Genomic DNA, 23,584 nt, shown 5'->3' with positions numbered 1-23,584 from the left:
GGAGCACATTTAACCAAAACATTGATCTGCTATGGTTTAATAACAAATTAAAAATACGTAGTGTAATTTTAAAAGAGTAATAAATTTAAGTTAAATATTTCATGTGCAAAAGAAATCTGCATTCGCAAAACTAGTACACTTTGCATTTTGCACTATTTCATTGTTCTGTTTGGCTTTTGAGATTATTCTTGCCCACAGTTACCTTTTTAAACTTTTTATTTTAAACTATATTTTAGATTCAAAGAAAGTTGCACAGGTAATAGAGAAAGGTCTGATGTACCCTCCACCTTGCTCTCCCCAGTGACACCTTAGGTTAACTAACTATAGTCAGTCAAAATCAAAAGCAGGAAGTTGATGTTGGTACGTGTGTGTTGTTCTTTGTCTTTTACCACCTGTCTAGTAATCATCACCCCATTCAGGATACAGAACTGTCACACTTTACACTTGGCTCTCTGTTTCATTGTTGTAAGTTTTAAAAAAATTATTATTATTGTTTATTTATTAGGCTGGGGCAGGTCTTGGTCTCGGCAAGCAAACTCTTAGCCGTGTAATGTGGGATCTAGTTCCCTGACCAGGGATCGAAGCCAGACCCCCTGCATTGGGAGCTCAGAGTCTTAGGCTGAATCACCAGGCAAGTCCCTGTTGTAAGGTTTAAACACTAGCAAAAAATAAAACCGCCAGTGCTCTGGCAGAACAGTAGATTTGGAGCCTGAGTTCTGTCTTCATCTTTGTAGTCACCCTGCTTTCAGGATGGACACAGCTTTACCATTGGTCTCAAGAATGTGTGATCCTACTGGGGCTCACCAATGGTCCCCAAACCTCACAAACTCGAGATGTATGTCAGGCTCTACTGCTTAACTTCCAGTTATCTAAATAACTTCCATGCAGACCACAGTTTTCATGAAAAGGTAAATAATAGTGTATGCTAGCCTAAAGTTTCCATACATTATAAAAACAATGATAACAGCAGCTGTTGTTTAGAACTTAAACCAGCATACGATGTGGGTAAGGGAGGAGAGTTTCATGATGGACATTGTTTAAAATAGCAGATACATGGTGATAATAAAAAAAAAGGAGACCAACTTTTAGACAGCTTTGTTATTGCTCTTAAATTCTGTGTAGATAGTGTATCGCTTATGGCCTTGTTTGCTGCAGACCCTGCCTTGGTCCCACCCTTGGGATGCAGTCACTCAGGCTCTTCCTTTGGGTTTTGTAGCACCGTTGACCCAGGCTGAAGTTGAAATGTCAGTCTGGACCTTTTACTTGGGATGGATGTTAAGCGTTTAAATGAGAGGGTCCAGAACAGGGCTGTTGCTTACAGTTGTACAGGTTGCTCTCTGCACACAGGTACCCAACTCAAGGGTAAGCGAGAGGCTCAAACCCAGCCTGTGCTTGACTGCTGAAGCCATGCCTACCTTAAGGAAGGTGTGTCTTTATGTAATTTGTACAAAGGTGCTATATGGGCATTGTTGTGGGGTGAACTCTGCTCCCCAAAGAGACATGCTGTAGTCCTAACTCCCAGGACCTGTGAATGTCACTTTATTTGGAAATAGGGTCTCTGCAGATGTAGTCAGTTATGATGAATGAAGGTAACCCTAAACCAATGACAGGAAGGCTTATAAGGAGGGAAATGAAGACACAGATGTACAGAGGAAAAGGCTATTCGACTACAGAGGCTGAGACTGGAGTGATGCAGCCAGAAGTCAGGGATCATCAGCAGCCACAAGAAGCTGGAAGAGAAGAGGAAGGATCCTCCCTGGAGCCTTCAGAGGAAGTATGGCCCTGCCGACATTTTGATTTCAGACTTCCAACCTCCAGCACTCAAAAACCAGATTTCTGCTGTTTTAAGTCAGCAAGTTTGTGATGCCTTCTTATGACAGCCAAAGGAAGCTCATACAGGCAGTGTTGGCCTTGTTCTAGAATCCTCTTTTAACTATTTTAAAATATCAGAACTTATCCCCTTCTCCCTAGAAAACATAAAGTTCTCCCCACCGTGATGAAGGTGGGGTTGGTGAATGTTTTTGTCAAGGACATTAAAGGCCTTTGACAGAGATTTAAAAAAAAAAAACATGATACATAAATAAACAAATACTTGTTTCTTTGGGGAAAAAAACCAAACCTGTTTTCTCCCGCCACCAGAAGGGCAGGCGGGAGAAAGAGACAGATGGGAGCTAAGTTGTTGCTCCGGGAGAAGCCAGCAGAGGGCGCGCAGGCTGCACGCAGGCAGGTTGGTCACACCTGCGCTCAGCTAGGGCCTGGCGCCTCACAGGCCTTCCAGAAGGAGAGTGCAGCCCTGGATCTCCTTCCACAGCTCTCTCTTCTTTTCCTTGAACTTCCACATGCCAACTTGGCTCTCCTGGGGCCACCCCTGGTCTCTCACACCCTCTGGGAATCCACTCACCCTCATTGTCTCAGGGATAGGGAACTGTCCAGGGTCCCCAGCAGAGAAAGCTGAGGCTGGGGGGAAGGAGCGCGGACTCACCCGAGTCATCAGTCTTGTTGGGGTATCTGTATCTTCCTTCTCCTCACCCATCCTGAGAAGGCACCTGGCTTCAGACCAAGTTCTGAAACCTAAGGCTGGACCTGTGCGAGGAAGTCGGGGGCTGGGGGACATTTGACGGAACACTTGACAGGCACCTGACGGTTCCTTGGCAGCCAGCGACTCCAGGAAGCAGAAGAGGAGTCCCACAGCCTGGGCTTCCGTCCCTGCTCTCAGCTCTGGACCCCGACTTGAGCTTCTGCAAGAAGACGCCTGGGTGGACTGGAGTGTTGGGGATGGGAGAAAACCATGCCAGCATTTTTATTTCAAGAATTTAAAGTTTATTTTTATTTTATTCCTTATTAATCTGGGAGATTCTTTTGCTTTCTTTTTTAAAATTTATTTTTAATTGAAGGACAATTGCTTTACAGTATTGCATTGGTTTCTACCAAACATTAACATGAATTAGTCATAGGTTTACCCATGTCCCCTCCCACTTGAACATCCCTCCCACCTCCCTCCCTATCCTGCCCCTCTAGGTTGTTTTCGAGCCCTGGTTTGAGTTCCCTGAGCCATAAGGCAAATTCCCATTGCATGCCAGCATCTTTACCTAGCACCACCCAGCTGCGTCTTTGCACTCAAGCCTCCGAGACTGCCCTAAAATGCACACACGCAGGGCCAGCGTCTCCTGTCGTGACCTCTGCACTGTTCCTCTCACTGCTTCCCCCTCCATCTCTTATTCTGGGTATTGATATGTGTGAGTTTCACCCCTACCACCTGGCCACTAGTTTCTGCACCCAGCACTGGGCAACCGTAGACTTCCTAGCATAGGATTCAAACTTGACTGTGCTTTTACTAGCTTCCTTGGGCGTTTTCTGTAATGCCCCTAGACTCAGTTTTCTGGTCAGAAAGACGGGGACAACACTGCTTTATGCCAAAGGGCTTAGGTGTATGGTAGAAGATACTCATTCAAACTTCAATCACTAGTAAGGGTTTTCTGAGCACTTAGAAGTATCTTATTGTTTCAATTTTTGTGAGCACTTATTCTGTTCCTGGCCTTCTGCTAAGCACCTTGAAAGTATTATCTCATTTCACTCTCACACTAATCCCGGAACATGGGATTGCTACTGTCCCCCATGGAGAGATGAGAAAGATAAAGCTCAGAGAGGTTTCAATGTTTGTCTCCCAAACTGGTGAGGGGTGGAGCCAGAACAGTCAGGGAGACATGACTGGTTGAGACACACATGAATTGATTGTCACACTGTTGGGCAGGAGGGTGCTTGGAGATCTCTTTCACCCCTGTGACCCTACCTCACTAAGGGAGAGACAGACTGGGGATGCCACAGAGCAGGGGGGCAGCCTGGAGGCAGGACCCCCGCTCTGAGCTTTGGCTGCCTGGAGTGCTCGTCTCAGCCCTGCTGTGTGTGTGGTAGGATTATCCTAGCTCTAGTCGGGTTGTCAAGGAAAGCGACCAGCATCACCTCCAAGCTGGATCACTTAATCACCAGTTTGAAACTCTCCAGAATTCCCTCTTCCCCTCTGCTCCTCATGAGCAGTCCCCACACAGAGCCACTCTGTGGACCGATGAGTGATGGACTCACAGTAGGAAAGGACACAGACCTTGGCCTTGCCGTCCTCCCAGGAGAGGGGGCTTTCATTACAGCCTGTTGTGACCATACACATCCTTCCAATCCTGCCACCTGCCATGTGGCTTGGAGTGAGCACCTCCCCTCAGCTTTGCATGCAGCAAGTGGGAGCTATGGATCAGGTGCTGAGAAATCCTATGATGAGGAAGTTGGTCTGATGGGAAACTGAGTCTCTCAGGGGTGAAGCGATGTATTGACATAGTCTTCTCACTGGGCTTCCCAGGTGGCGCTAATGGTAAAGAACATGCCTGCCAATGCAGGGGACAGAAGAGACGTGGGTTCGATTCCTGGATCAGGAAGATCCCCTGGAGGAGGGCATGGCAACCCACTCCAGTGTTCTTGCCTGGAGAAGCCCATGGACAGAGGACCCTGGTGAGGTACAGCCCACAGGGTTGCAAAGAGTCAGACACGACTGAAACAACTTAGCATGCAATCCTCTTCACTGGTGACACAGGGCACAGTTCACTGAACTGCACAACATTTATAAGGGATTCTGGCCTGTGAGGTTGAAGGGGCCCCAGAGGAAACAGTGGCCGGGCGGGGGGCGAGCAGCAGCCTGGAGAGGTTCTGGGCCTGTCGCCTTATCCTTCCTCAGGTGGGATGAATGAATAGACTCCCCGAGACAGACCCAGGGCTGGGCAAGGACTTCAAGGAGGGGAATGGACACCGGGATGGGGGTGAGCAGTCCTTGGGGTTGGAGGCCCTCCCAACTCTTCCACCCTACCAGATGTTGGAGGTCTACACCAATGACAAAGACCTTAGGAAGAACAGTCCAGCATGACTCTGATTTGATGGAATGTCTAACTGGAACAAAGCCTCTGCCCAACTCAAGGGGGTTCTGGCATCAGGAGTTCCAGGGCCTCGCTGAGAGGGCAGCAGGGTCTGGAAATCAGATTAGGCTCATTGTCTCCAAGGCCTGGAGATGGCTCACTTGGCTACCAGCACAGTAAACTTCCAAGAACCACCACTCTTCACCGCAGCCCAGCCCCACCCACTTTTCACCCCAGCCCAGCTGCACATCCCTCAGCACCACCACCCCACCATGACCAGCACCAGCCTCGGGGCTCCAGGTGGCCACTGCCCATCTGGCTGCAGTTCACTTTATTGCCTATAGGGGAACCATGCAGATGTTGAGTTGAGCCCTGACTGTGAGACTCGTCTGTTTGACACATAGCTCAGGAGCCACTGTCTCCACTTGCTGTGCCCAAGTCCAGGGGTCATGCTCAGCCATGATAGATGTGGGTGAACCTCTGCGGGAGGCTGGTGCTTCCTGCTCGAAGGCTCAGGGCTCTTTCTGCGGCAAGCTCACCCGGCATCCAGACAACTGCACGGCCGTGGAGCAGTCAGACCCTTCCTGATACTTGGTTCATTCGTTCACATTCACTGACTGGGCGAGGCCCCCTGCTGGGTACTGCAGTTGACAGTCACTTCCTCCTGCCAGGACCAGTAAGGGTCCTGTCTAGGGGACAAGAGAAGCAAGTGGCGGAGAAAATCTGGAGCTACAGGCGTCAGCGCGGGGGCAGCACCTCTCAGACTGGGGTCAGAAAGTCCCTACAGGAATGGCCATCAGCAGCGTCTAAAAGGGCTCACTATGCAGGCTTCCTTAACCCCATTTGTCGGTTCTGTTTAACAAATGCTCACCTAGTACGTGCTACATGGTTGAGAGCTTGTGAATGTGCACACAGTGGGTCCTCACAATCTTATTGTCCTTTCTTGGTGAAAGAAACTGAAGCACAGAGAAGGCTGGTGCCCCAGGTTACTGAGTGAAATTCGAACCCAAATCTATGCCGCCCTGCTCAGACCACCTCCGTGATTATGTCATTTCCTCATGAATCACCTGTGCTACTGTTTATCTGATTTTTTCCCCGTTTAAAAGGCATCGCTCTAACCAACTCAAGGTATTTAAATTTTACCTAGATGTGGCTCAGACGGTAAAAAAAAGTATGCCTGCAGTGCAGGAGACACCGGTTCAATCCCTCGGTTGGGAAGATCCTCTGGAGTAGGAAACGGCAACCTACTCCAGTATTTTTGCCTGGAAAATTCTATGGACAGAGGAGCCTGGTGGGCTGCGGTCCATAGGGTTGCAAAGAGTCGGATACGACTAAGTGACACTTTCAGTTTCATAGATCCTAAAAATAAAAACAACCACTCAGCATCACATAGGAAAAGTCAAAAGTAGTTAACTAAAACAATAAATCCAATTGCAACACCCCTCTGTCCCTGCATGCCCCAGAGCTGCAGCCTGCCCAGTGCTGCACAGCTGAGGCTGGACTCGTCTGCTGAAAGAAGAGTGGCCAGTCTGTGAGCACAGTGCACCCATACCAGCAGCAAGGTGAGATGTAGGACTTAACAAAATCAGGAAGATGAAGAAATAGACAAAAAGGGAGGAACTTTCCCAGTATGTGATACAGTGTAATCAGCACACAGTCTGTGTAAGTTCCCTGCTAGTAATTAGCCAGCTCTGCCACTCTCTCACATACAGCCCTGATTTCCCCTAACTTAAACTGTGGAAAATTCTGAAAGAGATGGGAATACCAGACCACCTGACCTGCCTCTTGAGAAATGTATATGCAGGTCAGGAAGCAACAGTTAGAACCGGACATGGAAAAACAGACTGGTTCCAAATAGGGAAAGGAGTACGTCAAGGCTGTATATTGTCACCTGCTTATTTAACTTATATGCAGAGTACATCATGAGGAACGCTGGGCTGGAAGAAGCACAAGCTGGAATCAAGATTGCTGGGAGAAATATCAATAACCTCAGATATGCAGATGACACCACCCTTATGGCAGAAAGTGAAGAGGAACTAAAGAGCCTCTTGATGAAAGTGAAAGAGGAGTGTGAAAAGGTTGGCTTAAAGCTCAACATTCAGAAAACTAAGATCATGGCACCCAGTCCCATCACTTCATGGCAAATAGATGGGGAAACAGTGGAAACAGTGGCTAACTTTATTTTTCTGGGCTCCAAAATCACTGCAGATGGTGATTGCAGCCATGAAATTAAAAGATGCTTGCTCCTTGGAAGGAAAGTTATGACCAACCTAGACAGCATGTTGAAAAGCAGAGACATTACTTTGTCCGCAAAGGTCCGTCTAGTCAAGGCTATGGTTTTTCCCGTGGTCATGTATGGATGTGAGAGTTGGACTGTGAAGAAAGCTGAGCGCCGAAGAATTGATGCTTTTGAACTGTGGTGTTGGAGAAGACGCTTGAGAGTCCCTTGGACTGCAAGGAGATCCAGCCAGTCCATCCTAAAGGAGATCAGTCCTGGGTGTTCATTGGAGGGACTGATGTTGAAGCTGAAACTCCAATATTTTGGCCACCTGATGTGAAGAGCTGACTCATTTGAAAAGACCCTGATGCTGGGAAAGATTGAGGGCAGGAGGAGAAGGGGATGACAGAGGATGAGATGGTTGGATGGCATCACCAACTCAATGGATATGGGTTTGGGTGGCCTCCGGGAGTTGGTGATGGACAGAGAGGCCTGGCGTGCTGCGGTTCATGGCGTCGCATCGCAAAGAGTCGGACACGACTGAGGGACTGAACTGAACTGAACTGAGGGGGCGTGAGAAGAGGACACAGAGAACCAGACCAGGATTCAGCGGTGCATCAAAACCATGTTGACTAGGGCCTGGCCAACAGAAAGGTCTGGTCTCATGGGCCACAACTGGCTCCTACGAGAAGCTCAAGTCCAGGTGGAGCAGGCAGAGGGTACGACCTGGTGACTGAAGTCTGTGGGCAATACATTTGCTGTGAGAGTAGGGCTGGATGGGGGGGACTGAGACATAGCCACAGAACTAACTTCAAATAGAGGGGTAGGGACTGAGCAGGCTGGCCCCAGTTGCACCAGGCCAAATGTCTGAGAATGGAGTCAAAGATCATGTGCTGATTTAGGAGAATGGCACTGAAACATGTGTATTATCTTATGTGAAATGAATCGCCAGTCCAGGTTTGATGTATGATACAGGATGCTCGGGGCTGGTGCACTGGGATGACCCAGAGGGATGGTATGTGGAGGGAGGTGGGAGGGGGGTTCAAGATGGGGAATACATGTACACCAGGGGCAGATTCACGTCAATGTATGGCAAAACCAATGCAATATTGTAATTAGCCTCCAATTAAAATTAATAAAATAAAATTTAAAAAAAGAATTAAAAAAAAAGACCATGTGCTACTTCATCCTGCCTCCCAGAGCCCAGAGGCTGGGAGAAAGAGGAACTGGACACACATCTTCCCCCACCTCACTCCTGGTTTGCCCTGGGTCTGCATGCAACACTGGCCAGCTCTGCAGCCTCGGAGAGGCTTAGAGCAGCTTTCCCTCTCTGGGTGGAGTCTTCCTTGGATTCACTCTTAACCATAGTGAGTGGGCGGTTGCAGGACACCAGGACGTTGGTGATCAGAATCAGCTCTCTTGTTCTCCACCCTAGGTGAGGAAGCGCCGTGTAGATCCTGCCCACACTGTGGCCAGCTGCCTGCCAAAGGGGCTCCCTTGGGTGTCAGTATGCAAGTGGGGACTAGGGGCACATGGTAGTCCCTTGGCAGGTGTGCCTTGGAGTAGTGGACTCCCAGCTTGGTCTCTGCAAAGGTCCCCAAAGGGGTATCCTCTCCTCGTGTGGTCTCTCTCCTGAGGCAGAAGTCAGGTTTGGCCCATGCACAAGTAACTTACTGAATTGGTTTCTATTCCTGAATAACAAATTATTGCAAATGCAGTTGCTTAACACAAGGTACACATGTTATCTCAGGGTGTCTTGTCTGTGGGTCGGGAGTCCAGGCAGGGCTTAGCTGGGTCTTCTGCCCGGGGCCTCACAGAGTAGCAGTCACGGATGTGGTCTCATCTGGAGGCCCAGCTAAGGATGGATCCACTGTGAAGCTCACCCAGGCTGTGAGCAGAATCTATTCCCCTGCTCTTAGTTCCTTGAGGCCACTGTGGGGTTCTGGTCCCAGGTCCCCTGTGCGCCCCCTCACAATGTGGCAGCTGACTTCAAGGCCTGCAGAAGAACTGCTCAGACCCCAGGAAAGTCTAAAAGGGGTCATCTACTTAAGTCAAGTCCAGAATAATCTTCCTTTTGATCATTTCAACACCAAAAAGTTAGGGATCTTAATCACATTAGCAAAATCTCTTTTGCCATATGGCGTTAGTTGTTCAGTTCAGTTCAGTTCAGTTCATTTCAGTCGCTCAGTCGTGTCCGACTCTTTGCGACCCCACGAATCACAGCACGCCAGGCCTCCCTGTCCATCACCAACTCCCGGAGTTCACTCAAACGCATGTCCATCGAGTTGGTCATGCCATCCAGCCATCTCATTCTCTGTCGTCCCCGTCTCCTCCTGCCCCCAATCCCTCCCAGCATCAGAGTCTTTTCCAGCGAGTCAACTCATCACATGAGGTGGCCAAAGTATTGGAGTTTCAGCTTTAGCATCAGTCCTTCCAATGAAGGATTGGTCAACCCAGGATCAACCCAGGATTGATCTCCTTTAGAACGGACTGGTTGGATCTCCTTGCAGTCCAAGGGACTCTCAAGAGTCTTCTCCAGCACCACAGTTCAAAAGCATCAATTCTTCGGCAATCAGCTTTCTTCACAGTCCAACTCTCACATCCATACATGATCACCTCCAACTCTTTATGACCCAGGGACTGTAACTTGCCAGGCTTCTCTGTCTATGGGAATTCTCCAGGCAAGAATACTGGAGTGGGTAGCCATTCCTTTCTCCAGGGGATCTTCCCAACCCAGGGATCAAACCCAGCTCTTCTGCATTGCAGGCAGATTCTTTACCACCTGATCCACCAGAGAAGCCCTTTTTGCCATATAAAGTAACACAATCAGGGCAGTGACAGTCTATCACACATTCAAGGGGAAGGCTTACATAGGGTGTATACACACATCAAGGGGAAGTCTTAGAATTTGGTCTGCCATATGACCCTTACTCAAAACGTCAAGAGAAAGTTTGCTCTAATCTGTAACAGAAATATAACATGGCTAGGCTGTAGATTTCTAAATTAAGTTAGATTTTTAATATGAGTATGAAGATAGGATATGTTTTCCTTTGTGATCTCAAACTGTAGCTTATCATTTGGGAAAGGGGCATATATAATGTCATAAAATTTAATGACAACAGTCTCTTCAACCCCATTTGGATCTATGAAAACAGAAGGAAACAAATAATTGGCAGGACTGCTGGACATAGTTGTGGGGGAACAGGGGTTGTGCATTGCACAACCAGCCATTTCCAGCTCGGTCGATGACACTCCTCATGGTTATGGAGCCTGTAAACGGGGCCACAGCAGAGGTCCTCAGACCTGCCCCAGGGTCTACAGGCTGTCTTTGGGCACTAGGAGCATCTACAGTTGTAACTCCCTGACTGAGGACAAGTTGCTGTGGGCAACATCAAATGCAAAACCATTTGGAACAAGCTTGTTTCTGGAACAAGCCCTTCAGCCTCAAAATGGGTGAGTTCCCAGACATCACAGAAAGGCTCAACCCCCTGCTCCGAACTCAGCACGCGGGTGGCCTTTCCAGCCCTGCTTCTCCCAGATACCTACTCAGCTGTCCCCTCCGCAGCCTTCTCTATCGTCACCTCAGGTTCCCAAAGCAGGCTGTCCTTCCCAAAGCCATCACCTTCGGTTACCCTCTGTCCTCTCTACCCATATGCCCTCCTAGACAGCTGGGGTGGGCCTGGGTTGGGGCCAGTACAGGGCTTGCCCATGGAAGGGGCCCAGTACACTGGCTACCCTGCCGGCTGAATGGGGATGCCCTGCCTGCTGAGAGTGCTCTGGTAAGAGTGGGGCCTGCCTCTTGGGCCCTCCTGGTTGGCGGGCAGTAAAGCATGTGTACACTCATGGCTGCTCCAGTGGATGCTCCCCACCCAGCCTAGGCACAGGGAAAAGGAGCAGCAGCCTTGGGGGAGGCGAGAGACGATGAGTCTGGATTCGGGCCCAGTGAGCGCAGCGTGTCTGTGGACACCTGACTGGAAGTGACCTCTGGCAGATGGAGCTACTGGTATAAACCTCAGTCGAAATCAGGCCTTGGAGAGAAAACAGAAGTTAAGTAAGAAGGTGGCGGACCCCCCTCCCCAACCAAAGAGGTCACTGCGGTGTTATGGACAGAATGCTGGTTCAAATACCAGCTCACCACTTGGACAAATGAAGTTGCTCTGCTACCTCTATGGACTTACCTGTAAATCAAGGGTAAAAATGCCCTCTTCCCAGAGTGAGATTAAAGGAGATAATGTAAGGTAGAGGGTGACAAAGCCCCCACACGAGACATGCTCTTCAGAGGTTCTGAGGGCTACTTCATGTCGGGGAGTACACAGTGGAACCCATGACTGAATCGAGAGACACCCCAAGCACGGAGCACAGAGGGCTGTTAGGTCTCTGAAGGCCAGTTGTGGCTGGTACTAAAGTATCCAAACATTTAAAAACACACTGACACATGCTGCCAGCCACCAACTGGAACACTAACACCCTCCAGAAGCATGAGCTTACCGTGTCTGCGTCTGAAAGCTCCTCACCCCTCAAGGGGTTTAGATCATGTCACCTGCTCTAGGAAGCCATCCACCTCCCCCTCACCTTGTTGTCACTTGTAAGCACATTTGTCCATCTCACTCCATAAACTGCACTCCCTGAGGGTATCTCCTCACTCCTGCTCAGCATCCAGCAAGCGTCTGGTACATAAAAGGGAGATAAAGTTCTAGGTTGCTTTTCCTTTTGAAGTGAGCCTGGTTAGGATTCAATCTGACCAGCAGAGGGCGCAAAAGCCATTGAAGATGCAAGAAGAAGAGGGTGACGCCTCCGCTTGTGCAAGATTTTCTGGAAACACTTTTAGCAAGTAACACATTTATAATAGCTTTTTTTCTGTCATATTCTTTCCTTTTGACTATTCCTTGTAGGATTTGTCACTTGGCAGCTGCAAAGGCCTGCAAAAGCTCAGGGCTTGGGAAACTCCCAGAAAGTCAAGGCTGCGGCCCCCTGTCCAATCCACATTTCAACAGCTGGAGGGGATTTAGTTGGAATTGAGAGGAGATGGGAAAGGATGGTCCTGAAGGGAGCACCCACACCCTTGCTGGCCTTTGACCTTCCAGGGCTGCCAGCCAGGTCACTGAGCTCTCAGCAGCTGGGGTTCTCCAGAGGAATCAGCCTTTAGAGACTGTTAGGGCTGCCACTGAAGGAAGTGAGTGTCCTGTCACAAGGAGTATGCAAGAAGCTGGAAAGTAAGGGTGAATAATTCCTACTCTAAAGACTATCGTGGGATTAAATGAGATGATGGTTGTAAAGCATCCAACCCAGAGACCAGGTGTATCAGTATCAGGAAGACTTTAAATTGTTGAGAATTCAGATATGGGAGTAGGAAATGAACTTCAAGATTTGTGTTTCTAAGGCCACAATACTGCAAAAATAATGAGTGCTTTCATGGAAAAAATTTAAAATGTTTCTTAAATAAGGTGTGTTTGAGTGAGCTCCGGGAGTTGGTGATGGACAGGGAGGCCTGGCGTGCTGTGATTCATGGGGTCGCAAAGAGTCAGACACGACTGAGTGACTGAACTGAACTGAACTGAACCCTTCTGATACAGAGGTGCAATCAGAAGAATTTGGTGCAATTTGGGCAATCAGAAGAATTTGCATCTAGACTAGTAGGCTAGGAACTGGCAACTATGGCCCATGGCCTGTTTTTGCATGGCCTGTGAACTGAGCATGTTTTTCACATTTTTAAATAGTTGAAACAAATAGAGATAGAACAAATATTTGTGACATAACATTTTATGAAAATTAGATGAAATTCAAGTTTTGATGTGCACATAGAGTGAGACTGGCACAGAGCCACAATCATTCCTTTACATGTTCCCTATGGCAGCATTCATGCTCAAGGGCAGAATGGAGGCACTACACCAGATCCATACAGCCCACAAAGCTTAAAATACTTATCTGGCCTTTTACAGAAAGTTTTTCAACCCTTGATCTAGACTGTTAAAATTGGTAAGAAAGAGGTATTCATCTAGTTCATCCCTTCCGGTTTTTTTATTTGGGGAAACAGGGAATGAGCTTGCATCATGGGTTCCTTGTGTGCCCTGCATGGCATTTGGACATCTGCAAGCAGGGCCTCTGTGCCCATGCTTGGCACTGAGGAACATGTACAAAAGAGGGCAGGAAGCACAGGTGTGTGTGGACTGGGCACCAAGCTCCTAGACTCTTTATCTCACTCAGACCAGCAGGAGAAGGACTGGACTGGAGCCCAGGAACCAGACGCTGGGTCTGGCCTGGTGTCTCAGCAACAAGGTGATTGTGGCTTCTCTCTTTCCTCTTTCCTCCCTGCCCACCCCTCTCCCAATACTGCAGAGGAGAAGGGACTTCTGTGTTAGGGAGGACAGATACAGGTGTGAATTCCCTCTTGAAAGGGGCAATATGCTCTGGCTTCCCATCTGTTGGAAGACACCCTGGAGCAGATGTAACCGCCTCGCCTGGCTGGGGCACTTCAGTCTTCTGCCTCTGTCATCTCTGCCACCTCGGATGCCCAGCTAGCTGGGAGGAGACCCGGCCCCAGGTCCACAGCCCACATAAGCCTCCCAGGGCTCTGCAGTGGGGTACCTGGAGGTCCCCTGGTGAGTACAAGGCCCCTCCCTTTATTACCAGGGAGACAGACTGGGATGTGGACTCCTTCTGACCAAAGGAAACAGGGAAAGGGAGAGAGCAGAGAAGCAGGGAAGGAGACAAGAAGGGAAGGAGCAGGAGCGAAAGAAAAGAGGAAGAGGAAGTATGCAGAGGAAGCAGGCTAAAGAAGAAAAAGGGTAAACAGATAAAGGACAGGAAGAGAGAACGAACAGCAAAGAAGGAAGGGAGAACAAAAAGGAAGAAAAACAAAGCTTGAGCCATTTTCATGAACCTTGCCTGCGCGTCTGTTTGGAGGGACCGGACTCTGTCGTGGGACCTCTCCTTTTCTGTCCCGTCGCCGAGGCCGGACCCACGGCTTCAGGAGGACAGTGGCCCAGGCAAGCGGGCACCTCTTTCTCTCAAATGCCAGAAGGAATGGGAGCCTGGACTGGGGTCCCTGCCGGGCGGGCGTCCGACGCAGCCTCCTGCTCCTTAGCACCGTGTCCCCCGAGCACAGCGCGCTTGTTTCAGAGCACATTCTCGAAGAACCTGCGCATACCTGCGGGAGAAGCCGGCGGGAGACCCCGGGGCTGCCTACACATGGCGTGGGTATCTGCGCGCAGGAGCTGCTGCGCGAGTCTTGGGGCCCCAGAGAGCGGAGGCACTGGCGGCCACTACTTCCCGGCCCTGCGTGTGGCCTCCAGTGCAGATACTGTTCAGGACTCCACTCGGAACCAAGGTAGTTGTTCAAACCTTCCCGGCTAGGCTGAAATGCCTAGGGGCGAGTGCAGAACGGCCGGGGTCTGCGCTGTGTCCAGCAGGAACGCTTTGGATTTCTGGGGGTACCATGAACGGGATTCCCGGCTGGATCAAGGGAATTATTGCCTACCTATGGATCTAGCCTTTAAAACACATTTCTGAAGAAAATCACACGTTAAAAAAAAATAGCTACAAAACAAAAATAAAGTAATTATTTCCAGAGGAACAAATTTGTAAATTACTTATAGAGGAAGAATTTGAAGGGGAGAGGGAGGGATGTGTCTCAAGGCGCTGTCCCCAAACGCTCTTTGAGCCCTGAGCTCACAGGTGTTTGAAATGATTCAAAACGAAAAGTCCATACATGACTTGAAATGTTCATAAAGGAAGGCATCATTAGAGATCCACTTCTCCAAAGAGAAAGCGATCATGCTGTCATCAGGAGGTGTGACTTAGGAGCGTGGAGACGGAGTAATTTTATAACATCGAGATTTTCTGTTCTGAAGGCAAGGCAGACGTCGCCAGTCTTGAATCCAGACACTATGAGCAAGAACGGGGCCCGGGGCCTCAGGACGAACGATGCGTTCCCGGCGGTGCCGGTATGCTCCTCCTGGCGTGGTCCACGGAGACAGAGCCGCTGCGGCCACCTGAGACCCTCAGCCACCAGCGTTAGCCTGCCCTGGGCCGGGGACAATCACAAGTGACCGCTTTCACAAGAAGCCCGTAGAGGATGACTTTCGTTCTGGGCGCCGACGCGACCGCGCGGGCGTCCTTGAGGAGACCGGGCACAAGGGCGAGGGACGCCGGGTTGCCAAGGGTGACAGGGACCTGGAAGTCCTTCGCGGCTCCGGTCCTGGGTCACTTGGGCGTGGGGGGGAGGTGTGCCGCCGCCCCCCCAGCAGCTGCCTACGGGAGGCTGCGTCCATCAAGAAGAAACCGCTCGTGATGGTTCCCATCCCCGACTCTGTTCTGCGGAGCAGGACACAAACCCTCGACGACTGGGAGAGGAGACAACGAAAAAGGACCGGGGTTCGGTGGGTGCTGGAGCGGGAACTGGGCCCAGAGCACTCCAGGCAATGCAGAAGCCCCCAGACCTGGTCGCAGCCCTTGCCCGGGCCTGCGCCCTGCCGGACGCAGCTTCCTCCTCTGTACAGTGGCTCGGGACCCCTTCGCCCCAGCGGCTCCAGAAACCCACCCGGGAGGCGCCAGGGGAGGAGGAGCCCTTAGCTGCAGGAGGGGAAGGTCTGGGACCTGCGTTCCTGCGCTGAGGGGGTTCGGTTAGGGAGGGAGGTAATCCTCTCTCGCGCTGTTGCCCTTGCGGCGCGGCTGTGGGGTCTGAGGAGCAGAGCAGCAGTGGGGAGGGGGCCCCACCCGGCGTCCGGGCGGCGCCGAGACCCCCCTGCTGCCCGGAGCCCCTCATCGCCCGGCCCGCGGTGAGGGCGGCTGGCTGCGGGCGCTGAGGTCACCTTTTCCACTGCGCTCGCAGAGAGCGGACGGTTTCCGGGATTTTCGAGGCGGCAGCGGCGGCGGGAGGCCCGGCCTGGAGGAGCTGGGCCGGGTGGTTGCACCCCTGAGGCGGGGGCTACAAGGCTGGGGCCGCGCGCGAGGCCCTGAGGCCCCTTCGCCCAAGGGGGTTTTCCCTTCTCTGGGCCTCTGTTCCCCAACGGGAGGAGGGACCCTTCTCTCTGGGAAGGAAGGAGGAAGGACCCCACTCTCTGGGAATCATTTGCCGGCCAATAATGCTGCAATTCCCAAGCAACAGAGGCCCTGCTGCTTTTTGTGAGTATTTTTTCGCCTAAAAGGGGGTTTATCTGTAGATCTTCTTTGGGATCACAGCCGAACACAGGCATGCTCAGAGAGGGGAGATCAGAGACCTACCCACCCAGGGAAGGGCCTTGAGGGGTGACAGGGAGCCCTTTGGACCAGCTAGGGTCTCCAGTGCTCCCCCAAAGAGCCTTGGGCCTTATTCCTGGAGCCTGCCATGGCTCAGACCTCAGCCTTCAGAAGCTAAGCCCAAGTAGCTGAGGGAAGTGTTCCCTTTGAGCATCTGCGAAATAGGGTGGGGGCTGGACTGCACTAGTCTTCTGACTCCGGAAAATCTAGAGGTGAAGCCTCAATCCTGAAAATAACCTCCTACCCCTAAACCTGACCCAGGACTGGAGGCAAAATGGATGTGGTGAGAGTTGACCAATGTGATTCCCAAGTCCTCCGATCTGGAGGACCTAAGACCCTCAGGGAGGCAGCTGCCTAGAGCAGAGATGGTTCAAAGCCAGGTGGCTTCAGTTAAGGGCACAAATAGAAGGTAAAGGGATGGAGCGGGGGTGGCTGGGTTTAACCCTCACAGTAGGCTACCCATAGGCTATGCCCTTGGGAAGGTTTGGAAAGGAGACCGAGGTGGCTGATGAGCCCTACTAGGAAGGAGGTGAGAGAAAAATGCGCCCCATGCCATATGCACCAGACCAAACAGAAAACAAACCCTGCTCACTGTGGTCCCTGGGCCAGTGCTTTCCTCTTGCTGGGCCTTAGTTTCACCATCTGAGAAAGTAGATGGTTGAACCGGGTGACACCCAAGCACCTATCTAGGGAGGGGTTCTCTTTGCCTGTGAGCTGTAAGGGGCTCCCAGCTGGACTGCCTAGAGCTCTGGGAGACACTGGCTTTTCTCTGTTTGCCTGGTGGCTGCTGGGCCAACTGAGGTGGCACAGACCCACTCCCTGTCTCTCTACTTCTCACCGGGAGAGAGGCCTGCCTTGTGTGGGATATCCTCACTCTTAATGGGTCCCACACTATCCCCTTCTGAGCAGCCATGTGACTCATAAGATCACCCACATATGGAGCAGCTGGAGGTCTTTTCAGTCCTGAGGAGGGCTGGGAGGTTCAGAAAGGTGCAGCCCTGGCTGAAGTCACTCAACAACTAGGGGGGAGGGGCAGCTGGGCTCTTAGAGCCTCTGGTAAGACATTCTCTTTATCCCTGTGGACAAAGAGTCTTGGGCATCTCCTCATCCACAGGTGCCAGGGCCTCACCACCAGCAGCTCGAGCTTGAGAAGCTGCACCATCTCGAGTTGAGGCAGGGCCACGGGTGTAGTAAGTAGGTCCTATTTCCCAGAGGTGACCACTGAGGTTCCAGGCAGAGCTCACATGGGAAACAGAAGAGGCCCAGGACCCCAGCTGAGGGACTCCCAAGGGACAGGAGGAGAAGGGTAGGCACCCTCCCCAGTCTCCTGGGGACACCCACCCATCTGCACTGACACCCCACCCTCCTTGTCTGGACAAACTATATACTCCTCCCTAGTCGATCCTATGGACCCATGGGAACAGGACCCCCCACGAAGTCCTCACAGCCTCCCTGAAATCAAATGTCAGCATCTTCTCTGGACAGGTCAGGAGACTGAGGTCCAGAATGGGGCAGTGGCTTGTCTCGAGTGACAATGCCAAAGAGATAGACTAAGTGGAGAGTTGAGCTTTGGGATTGACTCCCTAACTTGGACTGCTGCTGCTAAGTCACTTCAGTCGTGTCCAACTCTGTGCGACCCCATGGATGGCAGCCCACCAGGCTCCCCCGTCCCTGGGATTCTCCAGGCAAGAATACTGGAGTGGGTTGCTTAGTATTCCCCTAATGATGACGAGAGAGACCTGCAAAACCTCTGGCCTTCCTCAATCATATCGGGGTCCTTAAGACTCAGAGAGGAAGCAGGAGCCAGAGTTCACCTCCAGATTCCCAGGGCCCTTTGTGGCGTCTCATCCAGCTCCACCCAATACCCGTTTTCTCTGTTGCTCCAAAACTGCGAAAAGGCAAATCTGCAACCTTTCCTTTTCCTGGCATCCACCTCCTGCTCTAACTAGGGGAACCCAACCCACTCCACAGCGTCTAGGGCTGTGTGGAGGGGTCCACATATCACTTGACAATAGAAGCAAATTCTGGCTGGAGAAATCTGACTCTCAGGGCCGTTCCGGAGAAATGAGGCGGTGCCTGGTAAACTGAGGCACAGGTAAGATCACTGCCCTGCGAGTTGCACTCGGCCCACTGCTGCACTCCAGCCCCGCGGGCGGCCCTGCGTCCTGGCAGGGAGGCTGAGCACCGCCACCCACTTCCCAGCCGAGCTTTCTACTCCTCCCCCCAATCTCTCCGGGGCTCCCTAACCCCTGCCCCGGCCGCCCGCCTTGCTCGCTTTCCCATCTTTCTTCACTGCCCGCTCTTTCTGTCCTGCTTGCCTCTGTGCTCTCTGGCACGTCACGGCCCGCTGACTCCCGCGCCTCTGTGTCGGTGGCTCTCTGCGCACGTCTCGGCGTCCCTGGCATCCTCACGTCACCGTCTCGCATCTTGTGTGGCCCTCGGTGTCTCGCTCTAGACCCTCTCTCACCTCTCTCTCTCTCTTTCTTGATCTCCTATCCCTGGGGTTCTTGTGTCCCGAGCTCTCCGGCTCGATCCTTCTTGGGCGTGCGCTCCGCTGGGTCTCCCTCTGTCTGGGTCGCTCTGCCCCTCTCGCGGCCCCCTCCCTCCTGCCACCCTCCCGTCTCTGGCCCTCCCTCGGGCTCGGCCTGGGGGGTGAGGGGCGGTGTCGCGGGGCGGGGCGGGGCGGCCGGGCGGGGCGGGGCGGGGCGGTGACGCGGGGCCGCCCGGGCTAGAGGCGCGGCAGAGCGGGGCGGGGGCGCAGTCTCGGGTCCGACCAGCCGAGCCCCGTGCGCCCCGCCCGCGCCCTGTGCCTCCGCCCGGCTGGCCGGCGGGGGAGGGGGCATGAGCCGGCGCCCGCGCGCCGCCGGGAGCTGCGGGCCGGCCTAGACCCCGCGCGGGCCCCGCGCCCCAGCCGCTGACGCCGCCGAGCTCCGGGAGCCGCGATGCAGCGGCCGGGGGAGCCGGGCGCAGCGCGCTTCGGGCCGCCCGAGGGCTGCGCCGACCACCGGCCGCACCGCTACCGCAGCTTCATGATCGAGGAAATCCTCACTGAGCCTCCGGGGCCCAAGGGCGCCGCTCCCGCCGCCGCCGCCGCCGCCGCGGGCGAGCTGCTCAAGTTCGGCGTGCAGGCGCTACTGGCGGCGCGGCCCTTCCACAGCCACCTGGGTACGTGCGGGGCCGGGGGCCGCGGGGCGCAGGCCGGGCTCGGCGGGAGGAAGCGAGCCGCGGCCTCTGCGGGACGCAGCTCCGGGCACGCAGGCCCCGGGCCGTTCCTTCGGCGCGTTCCAGGCAGGGAAGCAAAAGGGGCAGGCGCCGGGCCGCGCAGAAACCAGGCCTCGTGCCCGTGGGCCAGGCCAGCCGGGAGAGCATTCGCTCTCTTCTTCACTGCGACCCTGTGGTTTCCAGCCCCAAGGAGTCCAGCCCGGGGACCCGAGCCCGCATCCCCATCGCGGGCACTGGACCAGACTGCGAATGTCAGACTTCGGGTCAAAGCGACCTCAGGCCGCGGGCGCCTGGGCCTTAGCCACAGGACTTGGGAGTGGCCGTGGCTGCCCAAGCCGGGAAAGCTGGACCTTGACGGAAGAGGCCCGTGTGTCTGAGTGCTGTGCTGGGGGCTGACGCTGGCCGGAGCGAGCCCAGAGCCTCCCGGAGCCCAGGGTCTCAGGCTGGCGACGAACCCGCCTGTGCTGTAGCGTAGACCCGCCTTGGGCCTTGCCTGAGGACGAGAGGCTTGTCTGTGAACTGCTGCCGGACTGGCCCTTATGCTCCAGATCGGCGGCACCTTGGCTGAGCTTGAACCAGCAACTCAGACTTTTTCTGCTCCTTTCAGTTCTCTTTTCTTCCCTTGTCCGGGCCCTGCCTTGACCTGCCTGCCCTCTCCACTGCATCCCCTCTTCGGACCTTTCCCTATCTCTCTCCAACGTTCCTCTCAGTGGGATGAGTCTGCCCTTCCTCTCACCGTCCCCCAAGGATCCCATCTCCCCTCCCGCTGCCTCCTCACCTTCACCCGCTCATCTTGCCTGGGCCCTTCCTGACTCCAGCGGGCCTAACACCACCGGTGGTGAGATGCTGTCCGGGCAGGGAGCCCTTCTACCTTCTAGCAGGACCTCAGCCCAGGGTACTGACATCCTCTATACCCAGTGACCCTTCAGCCTGTGATCCGCCTGCCTGAGGGGCAGCGGAACCAGTTGGTTCGTTTTGAGTTCAATCTCTGCTGCCTTTTGCCTCCAGCTGCGCTGTTAATAATTCGTTTGAAGCGGGCAAAAAATAAAAAATTATTTAGGACTAATGAAAATTGAAACGTCTTCGCGGGGAAGAGTCTAAAGAGAGAAAACAGAAAGAACAAATTCCCATTTCTTGGGGGTGCTTTGGAATTTCCGGGAAGCTCCCAACTTCACCCTCACCGACTGCCTGTCCCTAGGGGTGGCTGTTTTGCCCTGCACAGACCAGAAGACTGCTTACTCCATTGAAACTCTCTTTTTTCCCCCTGAATGCAGCAAAGCCGATTTTGGTGGGACAAATGCTCATATTCCTAACTGTGCCGTTTTTTCTTGGTTTCCCTTTTCTGTGACACACATACTACATTGGTTTGGGAGCTTCGACCTTGTTCCTTGGGAATCATGAAATGTCAGGGCAGCTGGGGTCTGGGGAACGCCAGGCAGACCCCGGGTGGGGGAGGTCCTCCTCCCAGACTCTGGGAACCCCAGCGTCGAGGAGGGTCGGCCTAGCACAGATTTCTCACTTCCTGGCCAGCACGAAGGTTTTGTGCCGGGGGCACTGGCTGAGGGCGAGCTGTCGGCAGGGGCGCACGGTGCGAGGATCTCCAAGAGGAGGAGCACGGCTCGAGCTCACCCGGCTCCCCACTCTCTCCCCGCAGCCGTGTTGAAGGCCGAGCAGGCGGCGGTCTTTAAGTTCCCGCTGGCGCCGCTCGGCTGCTCCGGACTGGGCTCTGCGCTGCTGGCCGCGGGGCCTGGGCTCCCCGGCGCAGCGGGCGCTCCGCACCTGCCGCTGGAGCTGCAGCTCCGCGGGAAGTTGGAGGCGCCAGGCGCTGGGGAGCCGGGCACCAAGGCCAAGAAGGGGCGTCGGAGCCGCACCGTGTTCACCGAGCTGCAGCTGATGGGCCTAGAGAAACGCTTTGAGAAGCAGAAGTACCTCTCCACGCCAGACAGGTAGCTCGGGGCCAGGCTGGGCCCAGCGGGTAGTGGGAGGGAGGCTGCGTGCCCTGCTGAGGGTGCACCCCGCTCTTTCCAGAATAGATCTCGCCGAGTCCCTGGGTCTGAGCCAGTTGCAGGTTAAGACGTGGTACCAGAATCGAAGGATGAAGTGGAAGAAAATAGTAAGTGTTTTCGTGGTTTTCTGTGTTCTCTATTTGCCGCCACGCCCCTGCAGCCTTCGAGAGCTACTCTCCTCTCCACCGTGGAGATTTGCTCCCAATCCTCCCGATTCCCTCCCTCCCTGCTCTCTGTCCCTCTGGGTGCCCTAACTGAGCTTCCTTCCGGTGCCCTGGCCCAGCTCCTTTCGTGCCTCCTGATCTCTCACTGTTCCTGGAAGACTTGAATCCCTCCGCCCGAAAAGCTCTGGTCGTTTTGCCCCAGCAGCGCTCGGACGAATGGCCACCATTTCCCAGGGGCTAGGCGCTGCCTCCAATGGCCTCGTTGGGCTCTCCAGGTCCTCCCTGCCTCTCCAGGGCGCCGGGATCCCGGGCCATGTCCCGGTTCACCGCAGCGCCACTGGTCTCCCTCGCAGGTGCTACAGGGCGGCGGCCTGGAGTCTCCCACCAAGCCCAAGGGGAGGCCAAAGAAGAACTCCATCCCCACGAGTGAACAGCTGACGGAGCAGGAGCGCGCCAAGGAGGCGGAGAAGACGGCGGAGGCGCCAGGGGAGGCCAGCGACCGGAGCCACGAGGACTGAGCGCGCAGAGGGTGCCGGCCCAGGGAACCCCAGCGCAGTCGGCGGCTCCCAGAATCCGCCGAAAGCCGCGAGTCGGCCCTTCTGCGTCCACGCCGTTTGCTTTCTAAACATTTTATTACCTTGAATGCGGACAGTTAGGGGCCAAACAAGGACAGACCCTGAAGCCAAACCGAGGCCCCCGTGCGCTCGCGGGCCCTAGCCTGGAATCTCCCATCAGACGTGGCAGAAGGTCACCTCCGCTCGGAGCTCCGCGGCGCCAGGCGCTCCACGCGCGTTCACGCCCCGCTCCTCTCCTGCACCCTCCACTCGCCTCTGGCCGGCCCCCGGGACCAGACGCCTCCAGGCACACACGCGCTTCCACGCGTCGGGGACCCCGCGGCCCGTCGCTGGCCACCACGGCTGGAGATGGCGCCCAGACAAACCGACGTCGCTGGGGCCCCTACCCCTCTCTTACGAAGACGGTGATTTTTTTTTCCAATAAAATATTTTATGACACAGCGGGACTTGATGAGGGCGTTTCTGAATCCGCGAGGTTGGAGGGGGACACGGCGAGGTAAGAGGGACACATGCAGTGGCTTTTGAAACATCCTTGCCCTGGGGTTCCATGGACGCGAGCCTTAACCAGCTCCACCCAGCCGGGGCCGGCACGCAGGCGGGTCGGTTGTTGCAGGATCCTAGGAATCGCTTCCACTTTGGGCATGAGAGGCCAGTCTGAACCTTCTCCCTTCCTTCTCGGCCCAGGGCGATGCGGATGGCAGCAATCAGGCTACACAGCGGTCGGTCGCCAACAGGAGCGGGAGCCCCAGGCCACCGCTCTCTCACTGGGCAAGTTGCCCCGGGCTGAAAGCTGCCCTAATTGTTGGTTCGGTCTCAGGGACTAACTGTGAGGTCCTTGAGATTGTTCTGGCCAGCCCTTCCTAAGGCTGACAGGAAACCTAGGACTCACTTCGAGGCTGGCCACCATCAGCAGCCCTTGCCTGCAGAGGCTCCCGGAGTTTCCACGTTTTCTACAGTATACACCCGGTGAAGGCACCTGGGAACCGAGTGGGGGTACCTGAGGCAGAGGGCAGAGGACCCCAAACTGCTCACAGTCTTGCAGGGTGCCCCTTTCCAAGGGCATGGCCTGGTGGCACGTGCTTGCTGCCCCCCCCCCCAGCCCCTTTTGCTGAGGAAGGTTTCCAGTTGCCTCCTCCCTGACCTAAGCTAGGCTGCGAGCTCCCCAGTTGGTTCCAGTTTGTGTGCTTTCTAGGACTACCACAGGCTATGGAGATGGGGAAATGGGCACACCACTGGTTAAAGCTAGGGGACAGACTGGAAAGTTGGC

General features: G+C 54.1%; 1 protein-coding gene across 1 annotated transcript; it reads left to right on the top strand.

Annotated features, from left to right (window-relative positions):
- Window positions 1-19,111: 19,111 nt before the first annotated feature.
- Window positions 19,112-22,751, top strand: BARX1 (BARX homeobox 1). Its single transcript, XM_055427937.2, has 4 exons — window positions 19,112-19,515; window positions 21,227-21,518; window positions 21,601-21,685; window positions 22,096-22,751. Exons 1-4 carry the CDS (start codon window positions 19,293-19,295, stop codon window positions 22,258-22,260), a joined length of 765 nt encoding a protein of 254 aa, XP_055283912.1. The 5' UTR covers window positions 19,112-19,292; the 3' UTR covers window positions 22,261-22,751.
- Window positions 22,752-23,584: the final 833 nt, after the last annotated feature.

The sequence above is a fragment of the Moschus berezovskii genome, chromosome 7 (assembly GCF_049115385.1).
Source record: "Moschus berezovskii isolate FMDL1 chromosome 7, NW_MosBer_1.0, whole genome shotgun sequence".
Classification (NCBI taxonomy): domain Eukaryota; kingdom Metazoa; phylum Chordata; class Mammalia; order Artiodactyla; family Moschidae; genus Moschus; species Moschus berezovskii.
Note: the sequence above shows the minus strand (reverse complement) of the source record. Positions and strands in the feature narration are given on the sequence as shown.